Genomic DNA, 27,532 nt, shown 5'->3' with positions numbered 1-27,532 from the left:
ATTAGCCAGGGCAACTCAATTACTAACTTCACTAACTTAGCCTTTCACAATAAATCACAAGCTTCTGGCCTCTAATAGAAAACACTCAGTTCTCACTCTTTTTTCTTTTCTTCCCAGTGAAGGGGTCTTCAGCTTATACCATGGAAGGCATTAGCCCCCATCCAAAATTGGATAATGCAAAGACATGGATCATGAAATAATTGTAGATACACCATAAAACTCAAATTGTGAGCAAAGGTGCTGCTCTCACATTCAAATGCTTGACTAGAACTCGAAGCACAAGTATTCAAATAGATCAGAGAATCATAGAATTAGAGAGGTAAAGCTGAAAGGGACTTCAGAAGTTGTTGAATTTAATTCTCTCATTTTATAGATGAGAAAACTCAGACCCAGAGAGAGAAAAGAAAGGACTTGCCCAAGGTCATACTGGTTTTTAATTTAAATGTAGGTCTGTCATCTCAGAGATGTGAATATTCTCCCTAGTGATGCAGATCAGAACTCGTCCATACCTCTTTATCCCTTGTTACTTTCATCCATTCCCTTCCATAAGCTCATCACAGGGGATTGACTCAGTGTCTTGGGGTCCTCTTTTCCTCTTCCTGACATCATGAAAATATCAGTGGGGTGAATGGACTGTCCACTTGTCATCTCCCACTCTTGCCACATGGTCAGTCAATATTTTCCTTCCAATCATGTGCTTCTTTGATGAGAACCTTTTTCTAGTTCTCTATAATTTCTTAATTACTAAGTTCTGTAGCCTGCTCATACCTACCATGAATCTTCCCTTTGCCTGTTGAGTAATTCTTATTTTTACTTCTTTGGAGACTAGTGTATTAGATGACTCACATCCATACAATACCATCAGTAGATTATGAGTATTAAAAAGATGGACCTTTGTTTCTGGGTGAAGGTTAGGGCTCATTAAAGGAACTGTAAACAGTTTCCAGAGACAACCCAGCCTATTCTCATCCCCCTGCTTAATTCTAGGACCAACTCATCCATATGCAATGTCTGTCCAAGGTACACTTTCATTCAAGTGCATATCATAGTCTGGATGATAGGCATTCCTAACCACTTGATTTTTCTTGTGTGGTGAGGTCAAACTCTTTTAAGTGGATGTGAATCCCATCCAGGATGCTCTGCAATGCTCCAAGGCTTGATGCAATCAGTACAATGTCATCAATAAAGTGGAATCTCTGAGGACTTATTATCTACAGGGAATCCTTCTTCAAGCAGGATTCTGAACTGTATTTTCCCCATAACCGTGGTGAACACTCTCAGAAGCATACATATATGTATATATCTCCCTGTTTTTGTCATGTCTGATATCAGCTATAAGGTGGTTCTTGAACAAAGTTATTTCTCTTTTTTCCATCTTTCATGCACAAATACAACAAATTTCAGAATCTTCCAATTCAGACTGCTCATATAAAACTTGATCAAATAGAAAATGTTCAGTAGTGCAAAGTACTAAGTATCTTTAAGAAATGCAAGTGAGATCTTTAAAAATGAAGTGTTTCATCACACTCACCCTTATTACACTCACTGGGTAAAATACCTTCATTTACAGGAGTAAATGTGAAGTCAGATCCAATGTAATGGTTAATTCCTTCATGCAGAATTACATTTGTTATCTTTATAGGAGGAGCTTTCGCTTGGCCATATTGTCCACAGTCCACTGGAGAGCTGGCAACAGGAACAAACTACATAATAAAATGAAACAATTAAAAATGCCTCATCTCCCAAACTGGGAGGTTCAGTCTTTCCTATAAATGTATATAACTGGTATTTCTGACCCCAAACCTTTAGAGAGGTAGGCCTTTTGTATTTGGGAAGGCTGAGCTTAGCTGATAATTTCCAACTTCTTTCACATCCCAACAAACTTCATTACTGATTCTACTTTCTAACCAGTCCTATAAAAATAACATTTTCTGAGACTGATCATCCCCACTCTCCCAGCCACCTCTGTTTGGGAGTCTCTCTTCCATTTCCATGGTAAAATAGAAAGCTGAAATAATATGTAGGCTGTGAAATTTTCTTCTGAAATATAAAAGCATAAACTATATTTATGTTAAAATGTTTTAATTGCTTCCTTTCTCACATGGCCTTAAAAACTACAGTAGACTACAAATGACAAACTTGAACAATTTTTCTGTTTGTCTACATGAATGATCAAAATAGACAAAAGTTCAATTCTGTTATAACAAGATAAAAACAATCTTCATCTTCTTTGCTTATCTTTTAAAGCCCTTTACAAATTACTTTTCTAATTTATAATCTCCCTTCCTTCAGTCCAGTCATACTGGCAATCTTGCTGTTCCTCACATAAGATACACCATATCTCACCTCCTGGCCTTTGTACTGGCTGTCCCCTATACCTGGAATGAAGTCCCACCTCCCCTCTGTCTCTTAGAATTTCTTGTTTTCTTGAAAACTGCTCAAGTGACACCTTTCTTTTTTTTATTATCTATGTATGCCTCCTCCCTGGGTATACCCTAAGATTTTGTTCTGGGTCTTCTGTATCTATGTTGTTGATTTCTGGTCCCATGGGTTTAATTATCTCTGTACAGAAGATTCCAAATCTACATATCCAACGTTGGTCTTTCTTCTTAATTCTAGTTGCATATTACCAATTGTTTATTGGATATTTCAAAATGGATAACCTATAGGTACTTCACACATCTAAAACCTAACTCATAAGTTGTCCCCCTCACCCTGATATCCCCACCACTTTTCTTTTCCAAAGTTCTCTATTACTTTGGGAGACAATACCATCCTTCTAGTCACCCAGTTCTATAACCTTAGTATTTTGCTTGACTCCTCCTTTTCCCTCACCCCATATGTCTAGTGGCCAAATCTTACTTTTACCTTCACAATATCCCTTCTCTGCACTCACACAGCCACTTCCCTAGTTGGTTCTCTCTGTCTCCTCTTGCCCTCCAATGCCTTCCTCTCTCCAAGAGCTACAAAAGTGAATTGGTCCCTTGACCATCTCGCTTCCCAAACTTAATCAACTCCAGTGATCCCCTATTATCCGACAGGATCAGTTTTCTCTTTAACCTTTTAAGGCCCCAACCTATTTTTCCAACTGTGTGATATATCCCTCCTCTTTCTGAACTCTTTTGTGTGATCAAACTGGCATTTTTACCGTCCCTCACACACTATCCCTCCTCTTTGTGCCCGTACCTGGAATGCACTACCACCTCACCTTTCATTCTTGGAATCCCTTGTTTCCTGCCAAAGTCATGAAGCCTTTCTGGAGCCTCCCTCCATCCCTGAGAAACTTCTGCCCTTCAATTCATCTGGTATGTTTCATATACTTGTTTATCTTTCCCATTAGAATGTAAGCTCCTCAAGCTCCTCTAGGGCAGGGGCTGATTATTTCATTTTTGTCTTTTTATATCCAGCCTCAAGCACAGTGTTTGGGACACAGTAGGTGCTTAATAAATGCTTGCTTTTTTTTGAACTTTAGTAGAACATAATAGTTTCTATTAAAGCTAAAACTTTATCTTGCCTCCCTCACTTCATTAAACTAATGAAAGAGTTGGACAAGACTGTAACAAATGAACAACAATAAATGTGTTGCAGATGCAAAACAAAATGAATATCTAGAAGGGACAAAGTAAAAGGAAATTTTGAGTTTTAATCATATTTGTAATGGCAAAAAAAAGCATTTAAGTAAGACAGTTTTCTGGAGAATTTATATATAATTGGCAAGTTATCATGACTGGTCAGTTCTGTTCCCTAGGATCTAACTGAGGGAGTTGGTTTTAGACAATGATCATGGTGTCAGGTTTCTTTGACTGATTTTAAGTTGTCCTGGTAATATTTCTCATTCTAATTTTAACTTTGGACTTTCAGAACTTCCTCCATAGGCTTATTTCTACTTTTGTAGCCCTTCTGGTGTGCCTGGAGGGGCAAGTTATATATGGTGATGCTGCTATATTTATACATACCCTACGGTTTACAACAAAATACCCTGAGAACTAAGGAATCTAGGTATTATTATCTCATTATCTCTTGAATACAAATAAGACTTCTGAAGCAGAAAGAAGTTAAATGGCTTGCCTAACATCACATAGCTAGTAAGTAGTAGAGTTGAGGTTTGAATGAAAGCCTTTTGACTCCAAATCCAGTGCCAAGCATTGCTAGGTAGACCAAGAAGCCTTCCTGCCCCAGCTTAGCTGCTCTCAGCAGTGTCCAGTCATGTCTTCCCACCTGTAGGTCAACAGGTGTGATCAGGGATTTCTTATTGATTCTTGTCTCTCATTTCTATCAATAGGTCATAACAGATCTTGAAAAATCACAGTACTTTCCCCATAAAGACATTTATAGAAATTTCATGCTATGGGGTCATGATAAAGGGGATTGGAATTCATAAGCTAAAGTGATATTCTTAAGCAGAATTTTCTCCAAATGATTCATCACTGTATGGATAACAAAGTGGGATTATTTTAAAAGAGAGCAAAATTAATTTTTCTAACAGGTCTGTCTTATTACAGGATGCCCTCACTGTTCCTTTTCCTACAAACTCATTCATTCATTCATTCATTCATTCATTCATTCATTCATTCATTTTACCATTCTTAAACAGAATTCTTTCTTGAGTCAAACCAATCTGCTTGCTGTCTCTGCTATGTGACCTGTTCATGTTCCAGAACCTCCATTTCAGGAGGGAGTTCACTTCAGAACATCTCATTTCCCACCTGGCTACACTACATTAGGGCTTCCCTAATTCTTCCATTGCGCTGGTGACAGGCACCTCCTCCTCCCACCCTTCCTGATTTTCAATTTTCTCTTGGGTGTTGTCTTCTCTATTTAGGCTGTAAGCTCTTTGAAGGCAGCGATTGTCTTTTTGTGTGTGTGTGTTTGTATCCCTAGTGCTTATAACAGCATCTAATACTTAGTATGTACCTAAATGTTTACTGATTGACTCCTCTGTTCAGTTTTCCTCAGTACTTACGTAGTGATTTTGTACTATGTAAATTTTTACTTATTTGTATATTGTTTTGTAAAATGAGCTAAGATTTTTTTATGATTGAAAATTGTGTTAAGTGCATTGGGACCACAGCCTATGTCTTTTGTGTGTGTGTGTGGTTATTCAAGAAAGACTGCTATATGATAAGAAAGTTTAGATATATCTTGGCAAGAGAGATCTTCAGTTATTACATATGTAAGTACATATGAATTAGTAAATTTGTGGATAATATGATATTTAGTATAAGTAGATTGTGGTGATGATTCAGGGTATTTATGAATATAGATATATGCATATACATGTTCCTGTGGATATGATATTTGAAAATTCATTTGTTAAATAATGTATATTTTTAGGGTAGGTCAGGACTTATGAAATCATTCATGTAGATAGCTCCTCATGGATAAACTCCCTTTACCATAGCATACTGCCAACAGTTCTGTACCTTGTAGAGTTAAGTGTCTCCTGGATTACATGAAGAGATTAAGTGCCTGGGATCCCACTGCTAGAAAATGTTAGAAGTGTGACTTGAACCCAGCCATTCCTGACTATAAGACCAGTTCTCTATAAACCACATCATTATGGCTATCAAATATGTATCATAATATAGATTATATTCCTTTTAAAATTTACCATTATCAGTCTATCAATAAATATGTGAGATCAAGTCAAAGTCCTTGGCAATAAAGACCTAATCATTTTCAGTTTAAAATAATTTAGAAATATGAAGAAGAGACTACAGGTAAAATAAGTCATTAAATTTTTAACTTCTTTTGAATGATAACCTAAAATAACAAGGGTAAATGATTAAACTCTAACCTGCTAAGCAAAATTCTGCAAGTAAGTTACTGTCAACTCATTAGCTCCAGGAATTATCTTCTCCCTGGGGAGTTCCATCCTTCAGTGGCCCCCAAAGAACAAGGCTATTTGGATGGCAACCATATAAAATATATATAAACCACACTAAGTATAACCAAGTGGAATAATTTTATTTTTGTAATAAATAATAGTGTTGTTATACCTAGGTATCCTCTTAAAGGTAGAATTAAGACATGAATTCATTAATAGCTCATACCTTTTAAAGACTCCTCTTTGTATCCTGAATGGTGATGAAAGTGAATCCTCCTTGAGGTGAAGGAAATCTTAACTACCCCTCTCCCAATACACGTTTATCCACATTCAGCTGTCAGCTGGGGATGGGTGAGGAAAGGATTCCTAAGAATGTGCTCTATGGCTCTTTTCCTGCCTAGTGCATGTCCGCTTTATTAGCTAGAGGGACGCCCAACAGCAAGAAAATAAAATTGTCACAGTTCTTTCTCCTGTCACAGAGTGGGAAGAGTCATTTATTACCTCTTACAATCACCTTTCGCACTGGGAAGTTGACATACAAAAGTGAATGACTTGGCCAAAATTAAACCACCAGAAATGATCGAGCTATCTCTGATAATTAATAACTAAACAAATGCCAGTAAAGAAACTACAAAGCTCTTCTTAAACATAAGTAGAACACTTGTATGGAAGGTGAGTGTTAGTATTATAGTATCTATTGATGAGCATTTTCCAAACTTTCATTTTATAATGATTTATATTTTTTAAATTAAAATGTAAAAATAATAATAATCATTACTGAATTTTTCCTTGATTGGGGTTCTACGAAGTGAAATTCAGCTCTTGCTCTGTCATCATAATTTAGTGTCATTCCATCTAACATCTGTAAGTTCGGTAATCGATATATCAACATATGGCGATATGTTATTTTACGAGAAATCTGAGGAAAGGTAAAATGACAAAATATCATTTAAATTCACTTTCACTTAAAATTAACTATGTTAAAGCAAATTTATCACAGGCATCACAAATGAAAACTAGTTAATATGTCTTCCACTAGTTAATGTTGGAAATTTATTATAGGTTTATTGACTGAACAGAGTTCAATTCTCAAATCAATTCTCAAAATTCATTTATGCTATGAAAAATTAATTTCTGAAAATGTTATCAAGGTAGTTGTTCAGAGTTCTGGGCTCTCTTAGTAATGATACATCAGTTTGCTGTGACCCACCTTTCACTCTCACCTTGCTTGATCCTCTTTTTCACCCTGCTTGGGGAGCATCATGGTGGTGACAATGAAAGAATGAAAGAATCAGCAATATCTAGGAAGAGGGAGGACTGTGCTCAAAGGCAAAAGACTAGAAGACACTGGTGGCCTGGTCCTGCAGAGTATCGGCTATTCATTCCATTCCGCCAGCTCAGAAATGGATAAGCTAAGGCCAGCAGCAATCATAGAAGTTTGCCAACAACTGGACAGTGAGAGTATCAAATCTCCGGAGTTCTAGCTTACACCAGATCCTTTGAATCAACTCCCATGACTTAAATGAGCTAAGACCCTAACTCCATAGTTTTCCCAGCTTCAATTGATGACCTGCCTTAAGGAAATCTCTGTTGGAACACTATGGAAATGCTTGTTAACTGAAAACTAAATTATAAAATTAAAAAAAAGAGTTATGCAAGGTCTGCTTAGCCTTGAAACATAAAAGATTAAAACAGTGATGAATAACAACTAAAAATCAATTGAGAATAATGATTTAAAATATATAAATTACTCTATAAATTATATAAACATTAGTAATTACTGAGTAATCAATATTTATACTGTTATTTTTAATGAGCCTTTTCCCATTAAAAAGTCTAAATTTTTGTTTCCTTTTACTTGTCTAAACTCAGAAAGAACATTACCACTGAAATTAGATAGTCAAAGTCACAATACACGCCATCATTTGTCTACTGGCAACTATCAGAATTACAAATACAGTGCTTAGGAGGAAATAATCATTTTGGAGGCTCACCTATCCAAGCCTAATAAATGATAACAAAATGTACAGCTTCTTCCAAATCACTGATAATTATAGGTGTTGTGAAGATTAGCATTTAAATTTAATATATAAGTACATATATATGTGTGTGTGTTTATATATGACAAATATATATTATTCTTAAAGCAAAACTTCAAATAGCACTATGAACAGCAATCTATCCATAGTAGTAATGTATATAGTAATGAGACCCCAGTAGAACTCTCCTAGAGACACGAACAAGATGCTTAAGTGAAATCATACCTGTTGCTGAGAAAATTCTATCTGTTTAAAAAACAAAGACTGATATGGGATTATTCCCATTTAGTTATATTACTGGTAAGAATAATACCCTAAACTGTTTAGATTTAAGTATTTCACATGTTCTAAACTCATTTCAGCAAAAATACATTCCTCTTGGAAATTAGTAAGATTTACTGTTCAACTGGATCACCTTCTGGGAGGGAGGGTAACAGGCAGAAGATTCCAGTTCCAAATAATTTGTCAAAGTAGATGGAGGGGAGGATCTATCAAGTTCAACCTCTTCCTTTGCAGATGAGGAAACTGAGGCACAAAGAGATTAAATGGCCTGTCCAGAATTACAAAGTTATTAAGTAACTGAGGTAGGATTTTAACTTAGTTCCTCTTGACTCCAAGTGCCCTATCGAATATGCCAGGGTATTTCTCAATAATAATAGCAGCTAGGTGGTGTAATAGATGAAATGCACCATTTTACAGATAAGGAAATTGAGGCTAGGAGAGGTTAAATGGCTTGGTCATAGTCACACAGCTAGTAAAGTGTCTGGAGCAGGATTTAAACTCAGTTCTTTATGATACCAAGTCTAGTATTCTATACACTAGGACCTAGGTTTACCCTTCAAAAGGTTAGAAAGGGAATAAACTGCCTAATGAACTGAAATGTAAATCCAGATTATTTTTAACAATAGGTTTGATCATTGGCAAAATTATCTTTGGTGTGTCAGCCTCACCTGTCTATACCCTTCCCAATCTCTCCAGTATCCCTTTCTTTCTTGCTCGTGAGGCAGGAATAGAACACCCCAGAGGAAACATGTGGATTAGCTATGAGCTGAGATCTTCCTGTCCGGAGATATATGTGTAATGGGAAAGGGGATCAGGATGGTACAACAATCTCTTGCTCCCTATGATGGCAGCATAAAAAGGGACTCTGTCAAAGAGAACTGGGCACTGAGTCAGGAGGAGCCACCTAGTCAGCCTCTAAAAGGAGAGACAGTAATCTCTTACTGTTTTCTCCTCTCTCTTGAACATTTGGCTTAGGATTCTGAAAGTTGCACCTTGAACACCCTGGGTAAGTAGGGGGGGGAGGTGGGATTTCTTCTATTCTCCAACAGCTATAGAGGCTGCTGGCACAAGGCAAAGTACACAGAAGTTGCCACATATAAATCTAAAGTTTCTAGCCGCCTCTTCTGTTCTGTGTTTCTTTCCTTGAGCACAGATGACTGGATAGCAATCCTTGAGATGAATATTTCCAGTCTTGAAGGTTTTCTTCTAGGACTAAACTTGGCTTGCCATGTGAAAATAACAATAAGGGGTCCTTCAGTGGGGGATTGTCCTAGCCCTTGAATCCCAGGAAAATTTGTTTTACATTTTTTCAGGTATTTAGTGTTTTTTTCTCCTTCCAATCTTCTGTTATGCCTTCCTATGAATTTAAGTCCAAGGGGCATTTGCATTTAAAAATTATCTCTAATTGTGGAATGAAAAGCTTTACTAAAGTTCTTTCTAGCATCCCCCAATAGCTGGGAATGTATTTGGGAAAGTCAAAGAGGCCCTTCCTGCTGTTCCAGAAATTAACTGTAGACTTTTAAAGATGCTCTGGAATGAATCTAACTAACAATGTCAAAAAAGAAAAAGAATATACACACCGGATTGCCATATACTGTAAGTTCTCTGATGGAAGGAATAACCTCAAGCTTTTCCAATTCTGCCATGTCCTATTTAAAAAACAACAACAATAAATGGGTGTCTAGTTCCAACACCTTCAAATATTATAAAAAGTAACTAATACTTAGTTACTTAGCCTTAGTTTAGAAAACTTGAAACAGACTCAGCATGTGAAGAAGAGTGACTCAGTAGAAACTAGAATTTTTCAGTCATAGAGCTATGTAACATGGTTTTAGCAGTGCAGGATATGGAAATCACCTATTTTTAGATTTTCATTTACAATAGGGAAATTGAGGCACAGAAGTTATGTGACTTGTTTAAGGTTACACAGCTAGTTAGTAGCACATCTAGGACTAAAATCTAGTTTCCTGGCTCCTAAAGTGTTCTTTTTACTGCACAAATGCGTTCTCTTATACCTTGTTATTTCACTTCATGTTCACTGACCAGTTTTGGAGAGAAGAAAACTCTTATCATGCATATTCCTTTTTGTTTTTAGACTGGGTTTGTGCATTATCCAAGAATAAAACTACTTAAACTATAGATGTTAGTTCCAAAAATTGGCCAAGTAAAATACTTCTATGTAAGCTAGTTGGGGTATGGACAGAAGTGGTGAATGTAAGGGAAAGTAGATATCAGTGCAACCTTGGGATAATTCTTAGAGCTAAGAAAAGTTTATTTTCCCCTACATTTCTAAACTTTTATCATTCACTTTGACTAATTTTATTACCATAAACATATGACCAGAAACGGTTAATAATCAATAGTCCACATGTTTCACAAATATTCATGCAATGTCAAAGGAGAGGTATGTGTGGGGCTCCAGAAGGAAGGTTTAAAAGAGGACAATATGAGAAGGTGTGGATGGATTTCAGTCTGTATCACTGGATAGAGTATAATCACATAGATGAGATCACAGATTCATTATAGTATTGAAGCATATGCATCACAGAGTATCTATATGAAATAAAATGTATATACTCTATAGCTAAAAAATGAGACTTAGGCAAAATTCTTGCTACAAAGTTCCTGTAGGAGATTTGTATAAAGGAAAGTTCCTCTAGAATGGGAAGGTTATGTTGTGGGGTTAAGACTTAAAAGAAAATATCTGCTTACCTGAATTTTGTTATATCCTAGGAACAGTTTTTCTAATTTTACCAAGGGCTGTAAATTCGTCAGTTCTCGTAGTCTGTTTTCTTCTAAATGAAGTGCCACAAGAGCACTAGGCTTAACAAAGGCACTGTCACTAATTGCTCTGATGCGATTATGGTCTAATACCAATTCTTGAAGGTCTGACAAATTGTCAAGTCCTTCAATTTGACTGATTTCATTGCCTGAAATAAGATCAAAAGGAATAAAGTAACCATGGAATTTCTCAAATTTCTCTCATCTTTCTTTGTTTAGATATTTTACTGCACAGGTATATTTTTGAAAAATCAAAATTAGGACCTAAGCCAGTAGAGATCGCAAACATAAATCATAAAGTAAGGATGGCCATAAAATGAGAGAAAAACAATCTAGAGTATTTCCCAGCAGGCATTATTATCATAAAAATTATTAGTTTTAAAACTATTTGCCAATAGTCTTACAGAGTGAGTCTGTCATATGGTCACAGAGAGACAGAATGGAAGGTAATTTAACTGTTTACTAACAATAAATGATATCTGTCCAACGATACTTTGATGTATGATGAAATAAACCATAACAAAATCAATATTATAACTACAAATATAACGCAATCCACTTCACAAAACATTAACTGTCTACTTTGTGCAATGTACACAAGATAAAGATAAAATTTAAAACAGTATCTACCCTTAAGGAAATGACATTCTACTAGAAAAAAAAAACCTCAGAAGATTTCATCTCACGACTCAAAAAATAACAAACACAATTATTTCATGATACTCTTTGTCATCTGGACTTATGACACTCATAATGAGGGGTTCTTAATCTAGGATCCAGGATCCTGTTTTTAAAACATATTCTGATAATTGTGTATCTATAAAACTTGATTTCCTTTGTAATTCTATGTCTCATTTTATAAAGTTAAAAGCATTATTTTGAGAAGGGGTTCACAGGTTCCACAACATTGCCAAAGCGGTCCACGACACATATAACATCAACAAGCACATAACATATAACATGCATACAACATACACACAACAAACACATAACAAACATAACAACACATATAACAACAAATGAACACTAGGAAGAAAACTAAACTTTGCTGAACAATATACATTGGGAAGGGTGAAGCAGGGAATTTACATGAAGGACTAAATGAGATTCTTCAAATTAAGTTTGATTAATATGCCCATCAACTAGAGAATAGCTGAACAAGCTGTGGTATGTGAGTATGATGGAAAACTATTTTGTTTTAAGAAATTATGAGCAGGATTGTTTCAGAAAAGTCTGAGAAGACATATATGAACTCATGCAAAGTGAAGTGTATAGATGCAAGAGAGCACTGTATACATTAACATCAACAGTGTAAGGATGATCAACTGTGAAAGACTTAGCTACTCTAACCAAGACAATGATCCAAAACAGTTCCAAAGGTTCCATGATGAAAAATGCTATCTACCTCCAGAGAGAGAACTGATGAACTCTGAATGCAGATTGAAGGATACTTTTTTCACTGTTTTATTTTGTTTGTATGTGCTTTTGCAACATGGCTAATATGGAAATACATTTTACATGACTTTACATGTACAACAAATATTAAATTGCTTGCCTTCTCGATGAGGAGGAAGTGGTAGGAAGGAGACAGAATTTGGAACTCAAAATTTTAAAAAATGCTTTTTTACATGTAAGTGGGAAACATCTGATGAAAATAAAAATAATTTTTAAAAAAGATGGACATTTGCTATTATAGGAAGTGTGGGGGTCAGTAAAAATTCTTTGCAATTTGCTGAAGGCAATCCAGTCTCCTCTACTCCTCCCTTTCAACTATGGGCCCAGCTCATTGTTCATCTGTATTGTCTGTCTAGATATCCATTCTGTTGGGATTCCATTAAGATGCACATCGAAATCTAGACAACAGACATTCTTTCTCAGTTTGATCTTTCCTGTGAGAATGAAAAGGGTAAACTACTTTGAGTGATTAGAAATTTCTCTTAGAAATTTCTGTAGTGAGTTGGAACTTGATGTAATCAACATATATCTACAAACAGAATATCGTATGATCTCACTAATCATAAGTAATACATCTTTAATCTGGACTCAGCTCTGGGTCTTTTATATCACAGTGGCAAATACTTTTGACAAGCATATATTCTTCATGTTTTTATATTTCCCTTGATATTTCTTATCAGAAAGAGCAGTGAAGAAGATTACTTCTGGTGCTACATCTTCCAAGGAATCTTGATCTTCATATTGGCTTTATTGCAAAAGAATTTATAGGGCACCATTTTGTTCTACTGAGTTCAATGCTTTTTTATAATCAACAAACAAGTACAATGACTTTTCAGGAAATATGTGTTGTCTGTCAACTATCATTGGCCAAAAACCTACTTGTTCCCTAGTAATATTCTCATAAGGAGTCTTCTCAGTTCATGAATAGATGAATCTTATAAAGATTTTGTATAGAAGTGAGAGTAGGAATATAACTGTAGATGATGATCTTTTATTGGTCACTCTTTATGGGAATAAATAAATCTGAGATGTTTTCTATTCCTTGGTATTTTCTCCTCCTTTAAATATCTTGTAAATCAGTGCCTCAATGGTCTCACAATTATAGTAATCAATCAATTAATAAGTATTTATTAAGAGTCTACTGCTGGGAACTATGTAGGGAATATGGATACAAATACACATCTCATGAAATAATTTTTCTTGTAGTTTCTGGGCATACAATAAAACTTACTTTACCAATCCCTTTCTTTTTAAAAATTTATTTATTTAAGTTTTCAACATTCATTTCAACAAAATTTTGAGTTCCAAATTTTCTCCCCATCTCTTCCCTCCCCCACCCCAAAACACTGAGCATTCTAATTACCCCTATCACCAATTTTCCCTCCCTTCTAACATCCCTGCCTTCCTTTATCCCCATCTTCTCTTTTGTCCTGTAGGGCAAGATAAATTTCTATACCCCATTATCTGTATTTCTTATTTCTTAGTTGTATGCAAGAATAATACTCGACAGTTGTTCCTAAAACTCTGAGTTCCAATTTCTCTTCCTCCCTCCCTCCCCACCCATCCTCATTGGGAAGGCAAGCAATTCAATATAGGCCATATCTGTGTAGTTTTGCAAATGACTTCCATAATAGTCATGCTGTGTAAGACTAACTATATTTCCCTCCATCCTATCCTGCCCCCTATTTCTTCTATTCTCACTTTTGATTCTGTCCCTCCCCAAGAATGTTGACTTCTAATTGCTCCCCCTCCCATTGCCCTCCCTTCCATCATCCCCCCCCACTCTGTTCATCCCTTTCTCCCCCACTTTCCTGTATTGTAAAATAGGTTTTCATACCAAAATGAGTATGGATTTTATTCCTTCGTTTAGATGAATGTGATGAGAGTAAGCTTCATATTTTTTCTCTTACCCCTCCCCTTTTTCTTTCCACTGAGAAGTCTTTTACTTGACTCTTTTATGAGAAGTAATTTGCCCCATTCCATTTCTCCCTTTCTCCTCCCAATATATTTCTCTCTCACCCCTTAATTTCATTTTTTAAAGATATAATGCCATCCTATTCAATTCACCCTGTGCTCTGTGTGTGTGTGTGTGTGTGTGTGTGTGTGTGTGTGTAATCCCACCAACTACCCAGATACTGAGAAAAGTTTCAAGAGTTACAAATATTGTCTTTCCATGTAGGAATGTAAACAGTTCAACTTTAGTAAGTCCCTTATGATTTCTCTTTGCTGTTTATCTTTTCATGCTTCTCTTGCTTTTTGTGTCTGAAAGTCAAATTTTCTTTTCAGCTCTGGTCTTTTCATCAAGAATGCTTGAAAGTCCTCTATTTCATTGAAAGACCATTTTTTCCCCTGAAGTATTATACTCAGTTTTGCTGGGTAGGTGATTCTTGGTTTTAGTCCTAGTTCCTTTGACTTCTGGAATATCCTATTCCATGCCCTTCGATCCCTTAATGTAGAAGCTGCTAGATCTTGTATTATCCTGATTGTATTTCCACAATACTTGAATTGTTTCTTTCTAGCTGCTTGCAATATTTTTTCCTTGACCTGGGAACTCTGGAATTTGGCCACAATGTTCCTAGGAGTTTCTCTTTTTGGATCTCTTTCAGGAGGGGATCAATGGATTCTTTCAATATTTATTTTGCTCCCTGGTTCTAGAATATCAGGGCAGTTTTCCTTGATAATTTCATGAAAGATGATGTCTAGGCTCTTTTTTGATCATGGCTTTCAGGTAGTCCCATAATTTTAAAATTGTCTCTCCTGGATCTATTTTCCAGGTCAGTTGTTTTTCTAACGAGATATTTCACATTATCTTCCATTTTTTCATTCTTTTGATTTTGTTTTGTGATTTCTTGGTTTCTCATAAAATCATTAGCCTCCATCTGTTCCATTCTAATTTTTAAAGAACTGTTTTCTCCAGTGAGCTTTTGAACCTCCTTTTCCATTTGGCTAATTCTTCTTTTTAAAGCATGCTTCTTCTCATTGGCTTTTTGAACCTCTTTTGCTAATTGAGTTAGCCTATTTTTAAGTGTTATTTTCTTTAGTATTTTTTTGGGTCTCCTTTAGCAAGGTGTTGACCCACTTTTCATAATTTTCTTGTATTTCTCTCATTTCTCTTCCCAATTTTTCCTCCACCTCTCTTACTTGATTTTCAAAATCCTTTTTGAGCTCTTCCATGGCCTGAGACCACTGAATATTCATTTTGGATGTTTGGGATTCAGAAGCCTTGACTTTTATGTCTTTCCCTGATGGTAAGCATTATTCTTCCTCACCCAAAAGGATGAGAGAAGATATCTGTTCACCAAGAAAGTAACCTTCTATAGTCTTATTTTCTTTCCCCTTTTTTGGGCATTTTCCCAACCAGCTACGTGACTTTTGGGTCCTTTGTCCAAAGTAGGGTATACTCTGGGGGTCTGTAAGATCTCAGTTCCTCCAAGGTGGTACAATCAAGCATGTACACTGGTCTGGGAAAAAGCAGAAATTTTTCTGCCCAGAATCTGAATAATAGAATTTCCTCTTCACATCCACCTTGCCTCCAGTTCAGCCAAGCCAGCACTGGGGGCTGAGATTCAGATAAACTGCAGGGGCAGGACCACTATTCAGTGTGAGATAAAGATCAGCTGCTCAAATCCCTTAGGAGTACCAGGTGGGGGCAGGGCCTCTACACAGGGCTAAGGTAAGAGTCAGCTGCTCAGTGCCCCCAGGGGTTTTACGAACCAACTCAATGGATGTGGGCTGCTGTGGGAACTGCTGCCGCCTGCCTGATGTGGCTTTTGTGGCTGCTGCCTGAGGCTGGAGCTATGGGAAGGCCCTTCTCCCTTCTTGGCCAGCTGAAAAAACTCTGTCACTGACCTTTGGCACCTGTGGGTTGAGGGATCTGGGAACCGCTGCTGCTGCAACTGGAGATTCTGTGACTGGAGATTTCACTCCCAGGCATGCTTGGTACTCCTCCCCGAGGGCTGCACACTGGGCTTTGCTCTGTTTCCAGTGTGACAGATGTTTCCCTTCGGCCTTTCAGGTCACCCTGGGCTTGAAATCTCCTCTACTCTGTTGTTCTCCACTTCTGCTGTTCTAGAATTTATTGAGAGTCTTTCTTTACAGGTATTTTATGGGCTGTGAGGGGAGAGCTAGCATATGTGTGTCTTTGTATTCTGCCATCTTGGCTCCACCCAGTCCCTCTCTTTTTTAAAAAATTAATTTATTATTTAATTAATTTATATGTTTTCAGTTTTCTACAATCATTTCCATATATCTTAGATTTTCTCCCCCTCTCTGTTCCTTCCCTCCCTGAGACAGCATGCAATCATATAGATTCTACACATACATTCTTATTAAATACATTTTCACCTTAGTCTTGTTGCATAGAAGAATTAAAATGAATGGGAGGAACCATGAAAACAAAAGAAAACATAACACAAGAGAAAATAGTCTGCTTCACTCTGTGATCCAAATCCATAGTTCTTTCTCTGGAGGTGGAAGGCATTTTGCCTCAAGAGTCCATTGGGAATTTTTTAGGTCCTTGCATGACTGAGAAGGGCTAAGTCTACCAAAAAAATTCCTCACACACTGTGATTGTTGTTGTGTACAAAGCTCTCCTGGTTCTGTTCCTTTCACTCAGCATCCATTCATATAAGTCCTTCCAGGCCTCTTTCAAGTCTTCCTGTTCATCATTTCTTATAGCACAATAGTATCCCATTACATTCATATATCCCAATTGATGGGCATCCCTTTGATTTCCAGTTCTCGGCCACCACAAAGAGAGCTGCTATAAATATTTTTGTACACATGGGGCCCTTTCCCATTTTTATAATTTCTTTTGGATACAGTCCTACAAGCAATATCAAAGGGTATGCACATTTTTGTAGCCCTTTGGGCATAGTTCCAAATTGCTCTCCAGAATGGTTGGATCAGGTCACAGCTCCACCAACAATGAATTAGTGTTTCAACTCTCCCACATGTTCTCCAACATTTATCATCTTCCTGGTTTGTCATGTTAACCAATCTGATAGGTGTGATGTGGTACCTCAGAGTTGTTTTGACTTGCCTCTCTTTAATCAATAGTAATTTAGAGCATTTTTTCATATGACTATGGATAGCTTTAATGTCTTCCTCTGAAAATTGCCTGTTCATATTCTTTGACTATTTATCAGTTGAGGAATGACTTGTATTCTTGTACATTTGACTCAGTTTTCTATATATTTTAGAAAGGAGGTTTTTATCACATATACTAGTTGCAAAAATTCTTTCCCAGTTTTCTGCTTCCCTCCTAATCTCCGTTGCATTGGCTTTGTTTGTGCAAAAACTTTTCAATTTAATGTAATCAAAATTATCCATTTTTCACTTCTTAATGTTCTCCATCTCGTGCTTGGTCAAAAATTTCTCCATTCTCCATAAATCTGACAAATACACTATTCCTTGCTCCCCTAATTTGTTTATAGTATCAATATTTACACCTAGATCATGTGTCCATTTGGACTTATTCTTGTGTATGGTGTCAGGCACTGGTCTATGCCTGGTTTCCACCACACTGTTATCCAGTTTTTCCAGCAGTTTTTGTCAAACAGTGAGTTCTTATCCTAGAAGATGGGGTCCTTGGGTTTATCAAAGAGTAGAGTGATATATTCATTTACTACTGTGTTGAGTACCTAACCTATTCCATTAGTCTACTTCTCTGTTTCTTAGCCAGTACTAAGTGGTTTTGATGATTGCTGCTTTATAATACAATTTGAGATCTGGTAGGGCTAGGTCACCTTCCCCAGCATTTCTTTTCATTAATTCCCTTGATATTCTGGACCTTTTGTTACTCCAGATGAATTTTGATATTATTTTTTCTAGCTTTAGAAAATAATTATCTGGTAGTTTGATTGGTGTGGCACTGAATAAGGAAATTAATTTAGGTAGAATTGTCATTTTTATTATATTAGCTTGGCCTACCCATGAGCAACTGATGTTTTTCCACTTACTTAGACCTGACTATTTGTGTGAAAAGTGTTTTGTAATTGTGTTCATATAGTCCCTGGGTTTGTTTTGGCAGGTACACTCCCAGATATTTTATAGTGTCTACCATAGCTTTAAATGGGATTTCTCTTTCTATCTTTTGCTGTTGGGCTTGGTTAGTAATATATAGAAATGCAGATGATTTATGTGAGTTTATTTTGTCACCTGCAAATTTGCCAAAGTTGTTTATTATTTCAAGTAGTTTTTTACTTGATTCTCTGGGATTCTCTAAGTATATCATCATATCATCTGCAAAGAGTGGCAACTTAGTTTCTTCTTTGCCTATTCTAATTCCTTCAATTTCTTTTTCTCTTATTGCTAAAGCTAACATTTCTAGTACCATATTGAATAACAGTGGTAATGGACATCCTTATTTCACCCCTGATCTTATTGGAAATGCATCTAGCTTATCCCCATTACATATAATACTTGGTGATGGTTTTAGGTAGATATTGCTTATGATTCCTATGCTCTCCAGTGTTTTCAATAGGAATGGGTGTTGTATTTTGTCAAAAGCGTTTCCTGTATCTATTGAGATAATCATATGATTTCTGCTAGTTTTGTTGCTGATATGATCAATAATGCTAATAATTTTCCTAATATTGAACCAGCCTTGCATTTCTGGCATAAATTCTATCTGATCTCAATGTATTCTTTTCATAGCAAGTAGCTATATTTTTTTTTGCTAATAGCTTATTTAAAATTTTTGCATCTATATTCATTAGAGAAATTGGTCTATTATTTCCTTTCTCTGTTTTGGCTCTTCCTGGTTTAGGGATCAGAACCATATTTGTATCATAAAAAGAATTTGGTAGGACTCCACCAATTTTCTCAAATAGTCTATATCATATTGGAATTAATTGTTCTTTTTAAACATTTGGCAGAATTCACTCGTAAATCCATCTGGCCCTGGAGATTTTTTCCTAGAGAGTTCATTAATGACTTGTTCAATTTCTTTTTTGTGAGGTGGAGTTATTCAAGTATTCAAGTTCCTCTTCTGTTAATCTAGGCAATTCATATTTTTTAAAAAATATTCATTCATCTTACTTAGATTGCCAAATTTATGGGTATACAGTTGGACAAAGTAATTTCTAATTATTGTTTAATTTCCTCCTTGTTGGAGGTGAGTTCACCCTTTTTATTTTTGATATCTGGTTTTCTTCTTTTTTAAATCAAATTGACCAAAAGTTTATCAATTTTATTGGTTTTTTCATAAAGCCAAACTCTAAGATTTATTTATTAGTGCAACAGTTTTCTTATTTTCAATTTTATTAATCTCTCCTTTGGTTTTCAGTATTTCTAATTTGATATTGACTTGGGGATTTTCAATTTGTTCTTTTTCTAGCTTTTTCAGCTCCATGCCCAATTCACTGATCTCCTCTTTATTTTATTCATATAGGCATTCAAAGGTATAAAACTTCCCTTAAGAAGTGCTTTTGCAGTATCCCATAACTTTTGGTAGATTGTCTCATTATTGTCATTCTCTTGAATGAAGCTGTTGATTGTTTCTATGATTTGTTGTTTAAGCCACTAATTCTTTAGGATTAGATTAGTTTCCTATTAATTTTTTATCTATCTTTCTAAGGCTTTTTATTACATAAAATTTTTATTGCATTATGATCTGAGAAGGATGCTTTAACTATCTCTGCCTTTCTGCACTGGATTGTAAGGTTTTTATGCCGTAGCATATGGTAAAATTTTGTATATATGCTATGTGCCACTGAGAAAAAGGCATATTCCTTTCTCTCCCCATTCAATTTTCTCCAGAGATCTTTCATATCTACTTATCCAGAGTTTTATGCACCTTCTTAACTTCTTTCTTGTTTATTTTGAGGTTAGATTTATCAAGTTCAGAGATGGGGATGTTGAGGTTCCCCTACTAGTACAGTTTTGCTATTTCTTCCTGTAACTCCCTTAATTTCTCCTCTAAGAATCTAGATGCTATATCCTCAATTCATGTATGTTTAATAATGCTATTGGTTCATTGTCTATGTTGCCTTTTAGCAGGATATAGTTTCCTTCATTATCTCTTCTGATTAGATCTATTTCTTCTTTTGCACTGTCTCAGATTAGGATTGCTACCCCTGATTTTTTTTTTTTACAACAGCTGAAGCATAATATATTCTGCTCCAACCTTTTACCTTTACCCTCTGTGTATCCCCCCATTTCAAATGTGTTTCTTTTAAACAACATATTTTTGGATTACAGTTTTTAATCCATTCTGCTATCTCTCTCTGTTTTATGGCAGAGTTCATCCCATTCACATTCAGAGTTATTACTATCTGTATCTTTCCCTCCATCCTATTTCCCCCTTTTATGCTTTTAGTTCTCCCTTCTCCCTTCCCCTCCACAACAGTTTTAATTTTTGATGACCACCTCCCTCACTCTTCCCTCCCTTCTTTCAGCTCTCCTCCCTTTTACTACCCTTTTCCCTTACTACTTCTTCCCTCTCTTTTAGCCTCCCCTCCCTATTATTTCCCCTTTCCCCTTCTATTGCCTATAGAGCTAGTTAGATTTCTATACTTAACTGAGCTTGTTGCTTCCTCCTTGAAGCAAATCAATTGAGAGTAAATCCCAAACAGTACTCATCTCCCACCACTCTTTCCCTGTACTGTAATAGGTTTTTGTGCCTGTTGCTGTGATGTAATTTACTTTTTTCTGCCTTCTCCTTTTTCACATCTCTCTTTACAATCCCTTCACATCCTTAAATCACATTTTTATCATCACATCATTTAATTTATACTCACTCCCTCTATGTATATCCCTTTTAAATATCATAATAAATATGCAATTCTCAAGATTAACAAGTATCATCTTCCCTTATAGGGATGTAAACAGCTTGCCCAAATTGAATAACAAGTTTTTTTCCCCCTCTGTGTACCTTTTTATGCCTCTGTTGAAACTTGTGTTTGAAGATCGAATTTTCTATTGAGCTCTGGTCTTTTCATCAGGAAGATCTGGAAATCCTTTATTTTATTGAATGTCCATCTCCTTGCCTGAAATAGTATGCTCAATTTTTCTGGGTAACTGATCCTTGGTTGCAGTCCCAGCTCCTTTGCCTTAAGGGATATCATATTCCAATCCCTCTGATCTTTTAATGTAGAAGCAGTAAGGTCCTGTGTGATCCTGAGTGTAGATCCTTTATATTTGAATTGTTTCTTTCTGACTGCTTGCAGTATTTTCTCTTTCACTTGATAGTTCTGGAATTTAGCAATAATATTCCTTGTTTTTTTCTGTTTCCAATCTCTTCCAGGTGGTGGTCAGTGGATTCTTTGAATGTATTTTGTTCTCTGGATCTAGGACCTCTGGGCAGTTTTCCTTGATGATTTCTTGGAAGGGATTGTCCAAGCTTTTTTTTTTCATCATGGCTTTCCAATAGACCAGTAATTCTTAGATTTTCTCTTGTGGATCTGTTTTCCAGGTCAGTTGTAGGTATTTTACATTTTTTCTATTTTTTCATTCTTTAGCTTCTGTTTGATTGATTCTTAATGTCTCATTGAGTCATTAGCTTCTACTTGCCCAATTCTAATTTTTAATAGATTGTTTTCTTCAGTTAACTTTTGCATCTCCTTTTGCATTTGCCCAATTGTTCCTTTTAAGGAGTTATTTTCTTCAGTTAGATTTTGTACTTCCTTTTTCATTTGTCCAATTTTCGTTTTAAATTCTTCACTGATTTCCTTTGTTATACTTTTAAAATCAATGGCTGGTTTTTCTTCTACTTCTCTAATCTGGCTTTTAAAATCCTTCCTGAGTTCTTCCCATAATGCTCTTTGGTCTTGAGACCAGTTCATATTGCCTTCTGAAGTTTCAGATGGGAGTATAGTCTCAATGCTGACCTCTCTGGTATTTGAGTTTGGTCCTTGTCCCCATAGAAAGATTTTATGGTCTTTTCATTTTCTGGTTTGCTTCTTGCTCATGATGATCACCCTTTTCCTGGCTTTTAAAATGGATCTCTATTTCTGGGGCACTGAGGGCTATGTCCCACAATTCTTGTGCTTAGAACTTGAGGTTTTGTGTGTTGTGACCTCTGGTTCTTTTAGCTGGAAGCTCAAATGCTGTAACTTACCTGGTGCTGAGCTTCTTGGTGTTGGAAAGCAGAGGCCAGGTGAAATCATTTTGAGTTTCCCCAGAGTTACCTTGGAGCCTGATGTGTTAGCTGTGGGGAAGAGATGGTCTGCCTGCCAGGTGTCCTCTTTCCTGAGCTAGAGCATAGGTAAGCTCAACCTCATCTATGCTATTGTCTTCCCGATTCCCCTGGCTGTGCTGAGGCATGCTTGGTGTCTTGGTGTTGGTGATTAAGGGCTCTATCCTCCCACACCTCCCTTGGGCCCAGGATCTCCTTCAAGTTCGCTGAGATGGGGCTGTCTGGGACAGCTCTGGTCCTCCACTGATTCCCTTCAGCCACAGCAAGAGGGACCCCTCCCCTTTGCAATTTTCCTAACCTCACTGGCTAAGAGACCATTTACCCCTTTGGCTGATCCCACTGTTTCAGGTTTTTTCCTGGGGAAATATTCTCTTGGTTTTTCAAGGTCAACAAGGGGAGGGGGAGAGCATTTACAGATCACTCTGCTATCTTAGTTCCCAGAAGTTCAAGTAAGTGACTTTCAGACATGTAATGTGCAGGTTGGTAGTCTCAGGAGTGGTTGCTGCAGTTACCTGGGGTTCTGTGCTTCTTTCTCACTTAGTTCCACTGGACTCCCATCCTGGGCTGATATGTTTGCGAATCCACAGTGCTGCTGCTACTTCAGACAACCTGGGGCTTCCTGCTCAGCTTTGCTATGGCAGGAATCTGTGCTGGTACAGCAAGTGTGCTGTGCACTCCTCCAGCCCTGTGCAGCAGATCCTTCCTGACAAACTTCCAGGCTGTCCTGGGTTGGAAATCTGCCACACTCTGTCTCCTATTGTATTCTGTCACTCTAGAATTTTTTCAGATTCTCTTTTTAGAGGTATCTGAAGGAGTTTGTCTTAGAGTTTAGGTGAGTACTTGCTCTGACTCCTCCTTTGTCCTGTTCTTTTGTAAAACCTTAAATCTACTGCACTCTGAAGCTGGGAGCCAATGGGTCCCTGCCTCAGGGCTCTTCTTGACCCTCCTAGCTTTAGAGTGATTATTAATAGTAACTGTTGCTGTTTCCCTCCCAGTCTCATGTCTTTCTTTTTCTTGGCCTCATTAAAGGGACCATGCCTTGGCTACTACTTAAACAGTCCTATTCAATAAATGGGTGTTGCCTCACCCTAAGTGAGTACCTGCAAAGACCTTGACCTAAAGGGCCCAGGATCTGAGGCATCCTGGATCATCTCCAGTCATCCTGATGATATGTGGTCACTGGATTCAGATGGCTCTGGAGGAGAAGTGATGCTGGTGACCTGCACAGCTCTCCCTCACTCAAAACAAAGTCAGGTGGAAGTCATGTCACCATTTCTCTTGATGGCATGGTCTTCTTTGGCAACGAAGGATAAACACAATCCATCTTGGCTCTGCCCCCCAACCCTTTTCTTTGACTCGCCAAGAAGTTCCTGTGAGCTATCCTTCCTACTTAGCTACAACTTTTCTTTCTTCTGTTATTTTTAAATTATTATTTTAAATTGCAAGAATGTTAGGATTCAGCTCCTCCAACAATATGTACATTGATTGCTGGAAAAGGATTTTCATATTAAATAGCATGTAAAATTAAAATTTGTGATCCAAGAAGTCCTGATGAAAAAGTTAGAGCTGAAAAGAAAATCTGCCATTCAAATACAAGACAGAAAAGCATAAAAAGTTAAACATAAAAGAGTATTCATAAGGGTCTCAATAAAGTTAAATTGTTCACATTCCTTTATGGGAAGATGACACATGTAACTCCTAAGCACATTATTCTTATTAGGGCAGTTAAAAAAGTTTACACAGATAGAAGACATGGATGTAAGCGAATTATGTTGGAATTATCTTCAAAACAAATGAAAGGGTAAGAGAGATGCACTGGGAAGAATGGGGGAAATTTTCTCACATAACAGAGGTGTGCAAAAAAGAGCTTTTACAATAGAGAAGAAAATGGGATGGGAGATGGCAAGCAATGATTGAATCTCATTCTTATCAGAATTGGTTCAAAGAGGGAAGAATATATCTATATCTACATATAGATATAGATAGATAAATAGATATAGATAGATAGATAGATAGATAGATAGACTCAGTTGTGTACAGAAATGTTACTTACTCAATAGAAATAGGAAGGGAAAGGGATAAGAGAAAGGGGAGACATAATACAAGGGAAAGCAGATTAAAGGGCGCAGTAGTTAGAAGCAAAATACACTTTTGGAAGGGACAAGATAAGAGAAAGAGAAGAATAAACAGAAGAAAATGGGATAGAGGAAAAAATCAATTATCATAACTGTAAATGGGACTGGGATGAGCTAAGTCATAAAATAGGAGATAGCAAAATGGATTAGAATCCAGAATCCAGTGATATATTATTTATAAAAGACACCCTTAAAACAGAAAGATACACACACAGTTAAAAATAAAGGGTTGGAGAAGAATCTCATATGCTTCAGCTAAACTAAAAAAAAGGCAGTGGTGGCAATCACGATCGCACACAAAGCAAAAGCAAAAATAGACCTAATTAAAAGGGATAATCAGGAAAACTACATTTTGCTAATAACTACCATAGCCAATGAAATAATAACAAAAGTTTTTTTTAACAACTCTCTCTGATGTAGACCTCATTTCTCAAATATATACTGAGTATAGAACTGAGTCAAACTTATTAAAATAAGAGCCATTTCCCAATTGCTAAATAAATTGCAAAGAATATAAACAGGTAATTTTCAGAAGAAATTAAAGCTATCTATAGACACATGAAAAAATGCCAGAAATCACTATTGATTAGAGAAAGGCACATGAAAACAATTTTGAAATACCACTTCACACCTCTCAGAAATGACAAATACCAGAGGGGATGAAGGAAAAATAGGCATACTAATACACTGCAGAGTAGTAGTATTCTTAAGAACAATCTGGAACTATGCCCAAAGAGCTATAAACCTGTGCCTACCCTTTGACCTGGCAATACCACTATTAGTTCTATATCCCAAAGAGATCAAAGGAAAGGGAAAGGGACCTATATGTATAAAAATATTTATGGCAGTTATTTTTGTGGTGGCAAAGAATTGGAAATCTGGATGTCCATCAACTGGGGAATTATGAGTGTGATGGAAAACTCCTGAGTTTGAAGAAAGGAAGGTACTCTGAGGTTCCAGTAAGGAGGGAAGGTATCACAGGCATATGGGACAGCCAGCAGAAAGGCACAGTGATGAGAATGCAAAGGGACAGTGATGAGACATGGAAGGCTGCTTGTTAGGAATAGAGAGGAGAATTTGGTTAGATTAGAAAGTGTAGGAGGGAGTGTAATGTCCAATCAGGCTGGAAAGATAGATTAGGACAAGGTTGTGAAGACATCTAAAAATTAAGCAGAGGGGATTATATATTATCCTAGATATAATAAGAAGACATTTGAGTTTAAAGTAGAAGAGTCATACAATCAGATCTATATTTATGGAGATTTACTTTGGCAGCTGTGTAGAGGATGAACTGATGTGGGGAAAGACTAAAGGTAAGTAGACCAATGAATAGTTGGTTGTTGTAATAATCTAGGAGAACTAATATGGTGCTTGAATGAATGGAGAGGAGTTGGGTACAAGAGACGTTTGGAGATAGAAATGGCAAGATCTGGCAATTGATATGTGGGGAGAGAAAAAGAGCAAGGAGTCAAGGGCAATGCTGAGATTACAAAACTTGGAGATTAAAGGAATAGTGTGGTGCAATGGTGTCAGGAAGATCAGATTTCAACTCCCACCTCAGACACTTACAAGTATCTAATCTTATCCTTACAACAAACCTTGGAAGTAAGTAGTATTACTATCCTCATCTTATAGATGAGGGAACTGAGGTAGACAAAGCTTAAGTGACTTTTTCAGTGTCTGTCACACAGCTAGTAAGTGCCTGAGGCTAGATGTGAACTCAAGTTTTCCTGTCCCTAGGATCACCTCTTTATCCATAGTTTTCACAGAAAACTAAAGCACTGTAGTAATCTTTCTAAATTTATCATGTGAAATTAGAGGCAACAGCATCTGGGTAGATGAAGTGATAAGACAGAAGTCAATTCATTCCTTGGGTAAAAATCATGCAATTCTTGCCTAAAAACATTTTGACACATCTTGGTCCACTTCTATTGAACGGCAATAATTTCTGAAAAGCATGCCTGTCTAAGAGTAAATTATCAATATCAGACTGTATGCTCTCAGTAAAGAGTTATGCTTGACAGTGACAGTGATCACCCCTTAGGGAATGAAGTCACTGGCAAGGAAGCAACATAACTGGACTTCATGTTTTGGTACTACAAGAAGGCAGGATACTTAGGAACAAATCATCAATATTTATTGCCATCCCTTTCAATTTTTTGCTTCCTTCTTCCTCTGTTTCCACCTCCTTGCATTATAAATGCTATGGTACAGATGGTGCTGACCATGTAAGCAAGCAATCTGGGTTGTACATGAAATGGACTGAAGACATGAATACTTACTTTCATTTTGAAATAGTAATATATCATAACAAAAATGTAAACATTCCCCCAATTACACGGTAGGGCTTCATATAACTTTTTATCAACAGTATCCTCTGCTCAGATATCATGGAATGGTGGAAAAAACAAGTATTGACTCTAGAGTCGAAGAGGACCTGGGTTCAAATCCTACCTTTGAAACTTACTACTGTAGAGGCAGTTGGTGGCTCAGTGGATAGAGTTGGGCCTAAAGCTAGGAAGACCAAACTTCAAATCTGACCTCAGATATTTATCCTGGGCAAGTCACTTAACCTGCCTTCCTTAATTTATGGGAGAAGAAAATTTCAAACTAATCCAGTATCCTTGCCAAGAAAAACCCATGGGTAGTACTGATATGCTATGGTTAACAGGGTCATGAAGCATCACTGAATGACTCTGCTCCAGGTCTCCAAGTCACACAATAATGTATTACTGACAAGTGCAGGACAATCGTAACAAAAAATTCATTCCTTAAATTAGAGGAAATAAGTGACAAAATTGAGGAGCTATTGACATCTGAAGAGGGACAAATTAAAGAACTCAGAGTTCCTGAAAGATTGACTTAATGAAAACTT

General features: G+C 36.7%; 1 protein-coding gene across 14 annotated transcripts in view; it reads right to left on the bottom strand.

The window, feature by feature from the left end:
• Positions 1-27,532, bottom strand: part of LRRC9 (leucine rich repeat containing 9) — a 153,330-nt gene that overhangs the window by 12,400 nt on the left and 113,398 nt on the right. For 8 of the 14 annotated variants that reach the window (XM_072629374.1, XM_072629365.1, XM_072629369.1 and 5 more), the window contains 4 exons: positions 10,861-11,078; positions 9,729-9,797; positions 6,606-6,746; positions 1,532-1,703 (listed from right to left, as the gene is read on the bottom strand). In XM_072629374.1, coding sequence (XP_072485475.1) covers positions 1,532-1,703; positions 6,606-6,746; positions 9,729-9,797; positions 10,861-11,078 — 600 coding nt within the window. Of the gene's footprint in view, positions 1-1,531; positions 1,704-6,605; positions 6,747-9,728; positions 9,798-10,860; positions 11,079-27,532 lie in introns of those variants that run through there. The other 6 variants (XM_072629368.1, XM_072629372.1, XM_072629367.1 and 3 more) reach the window with 5 other exon arrangements.

This window comes from Notamacropus eugenii, chromosome 1 (genome assembly GCF_028372415.1).
Source record: "Notamacropus eugenii isolate mMacEug1 chromosome 1, mMacEug1.pri_v2, whole genome shotgun sequence".
NCBI lineage: Eukaryota > Metazoa > Chordata > Mammalia > Diprotodontia > Macropodidae > Notamacropus > Notamacropus eugenii.
This window is presented reverse-complemented; position numbering and strand designations above follow the sequence as displayed.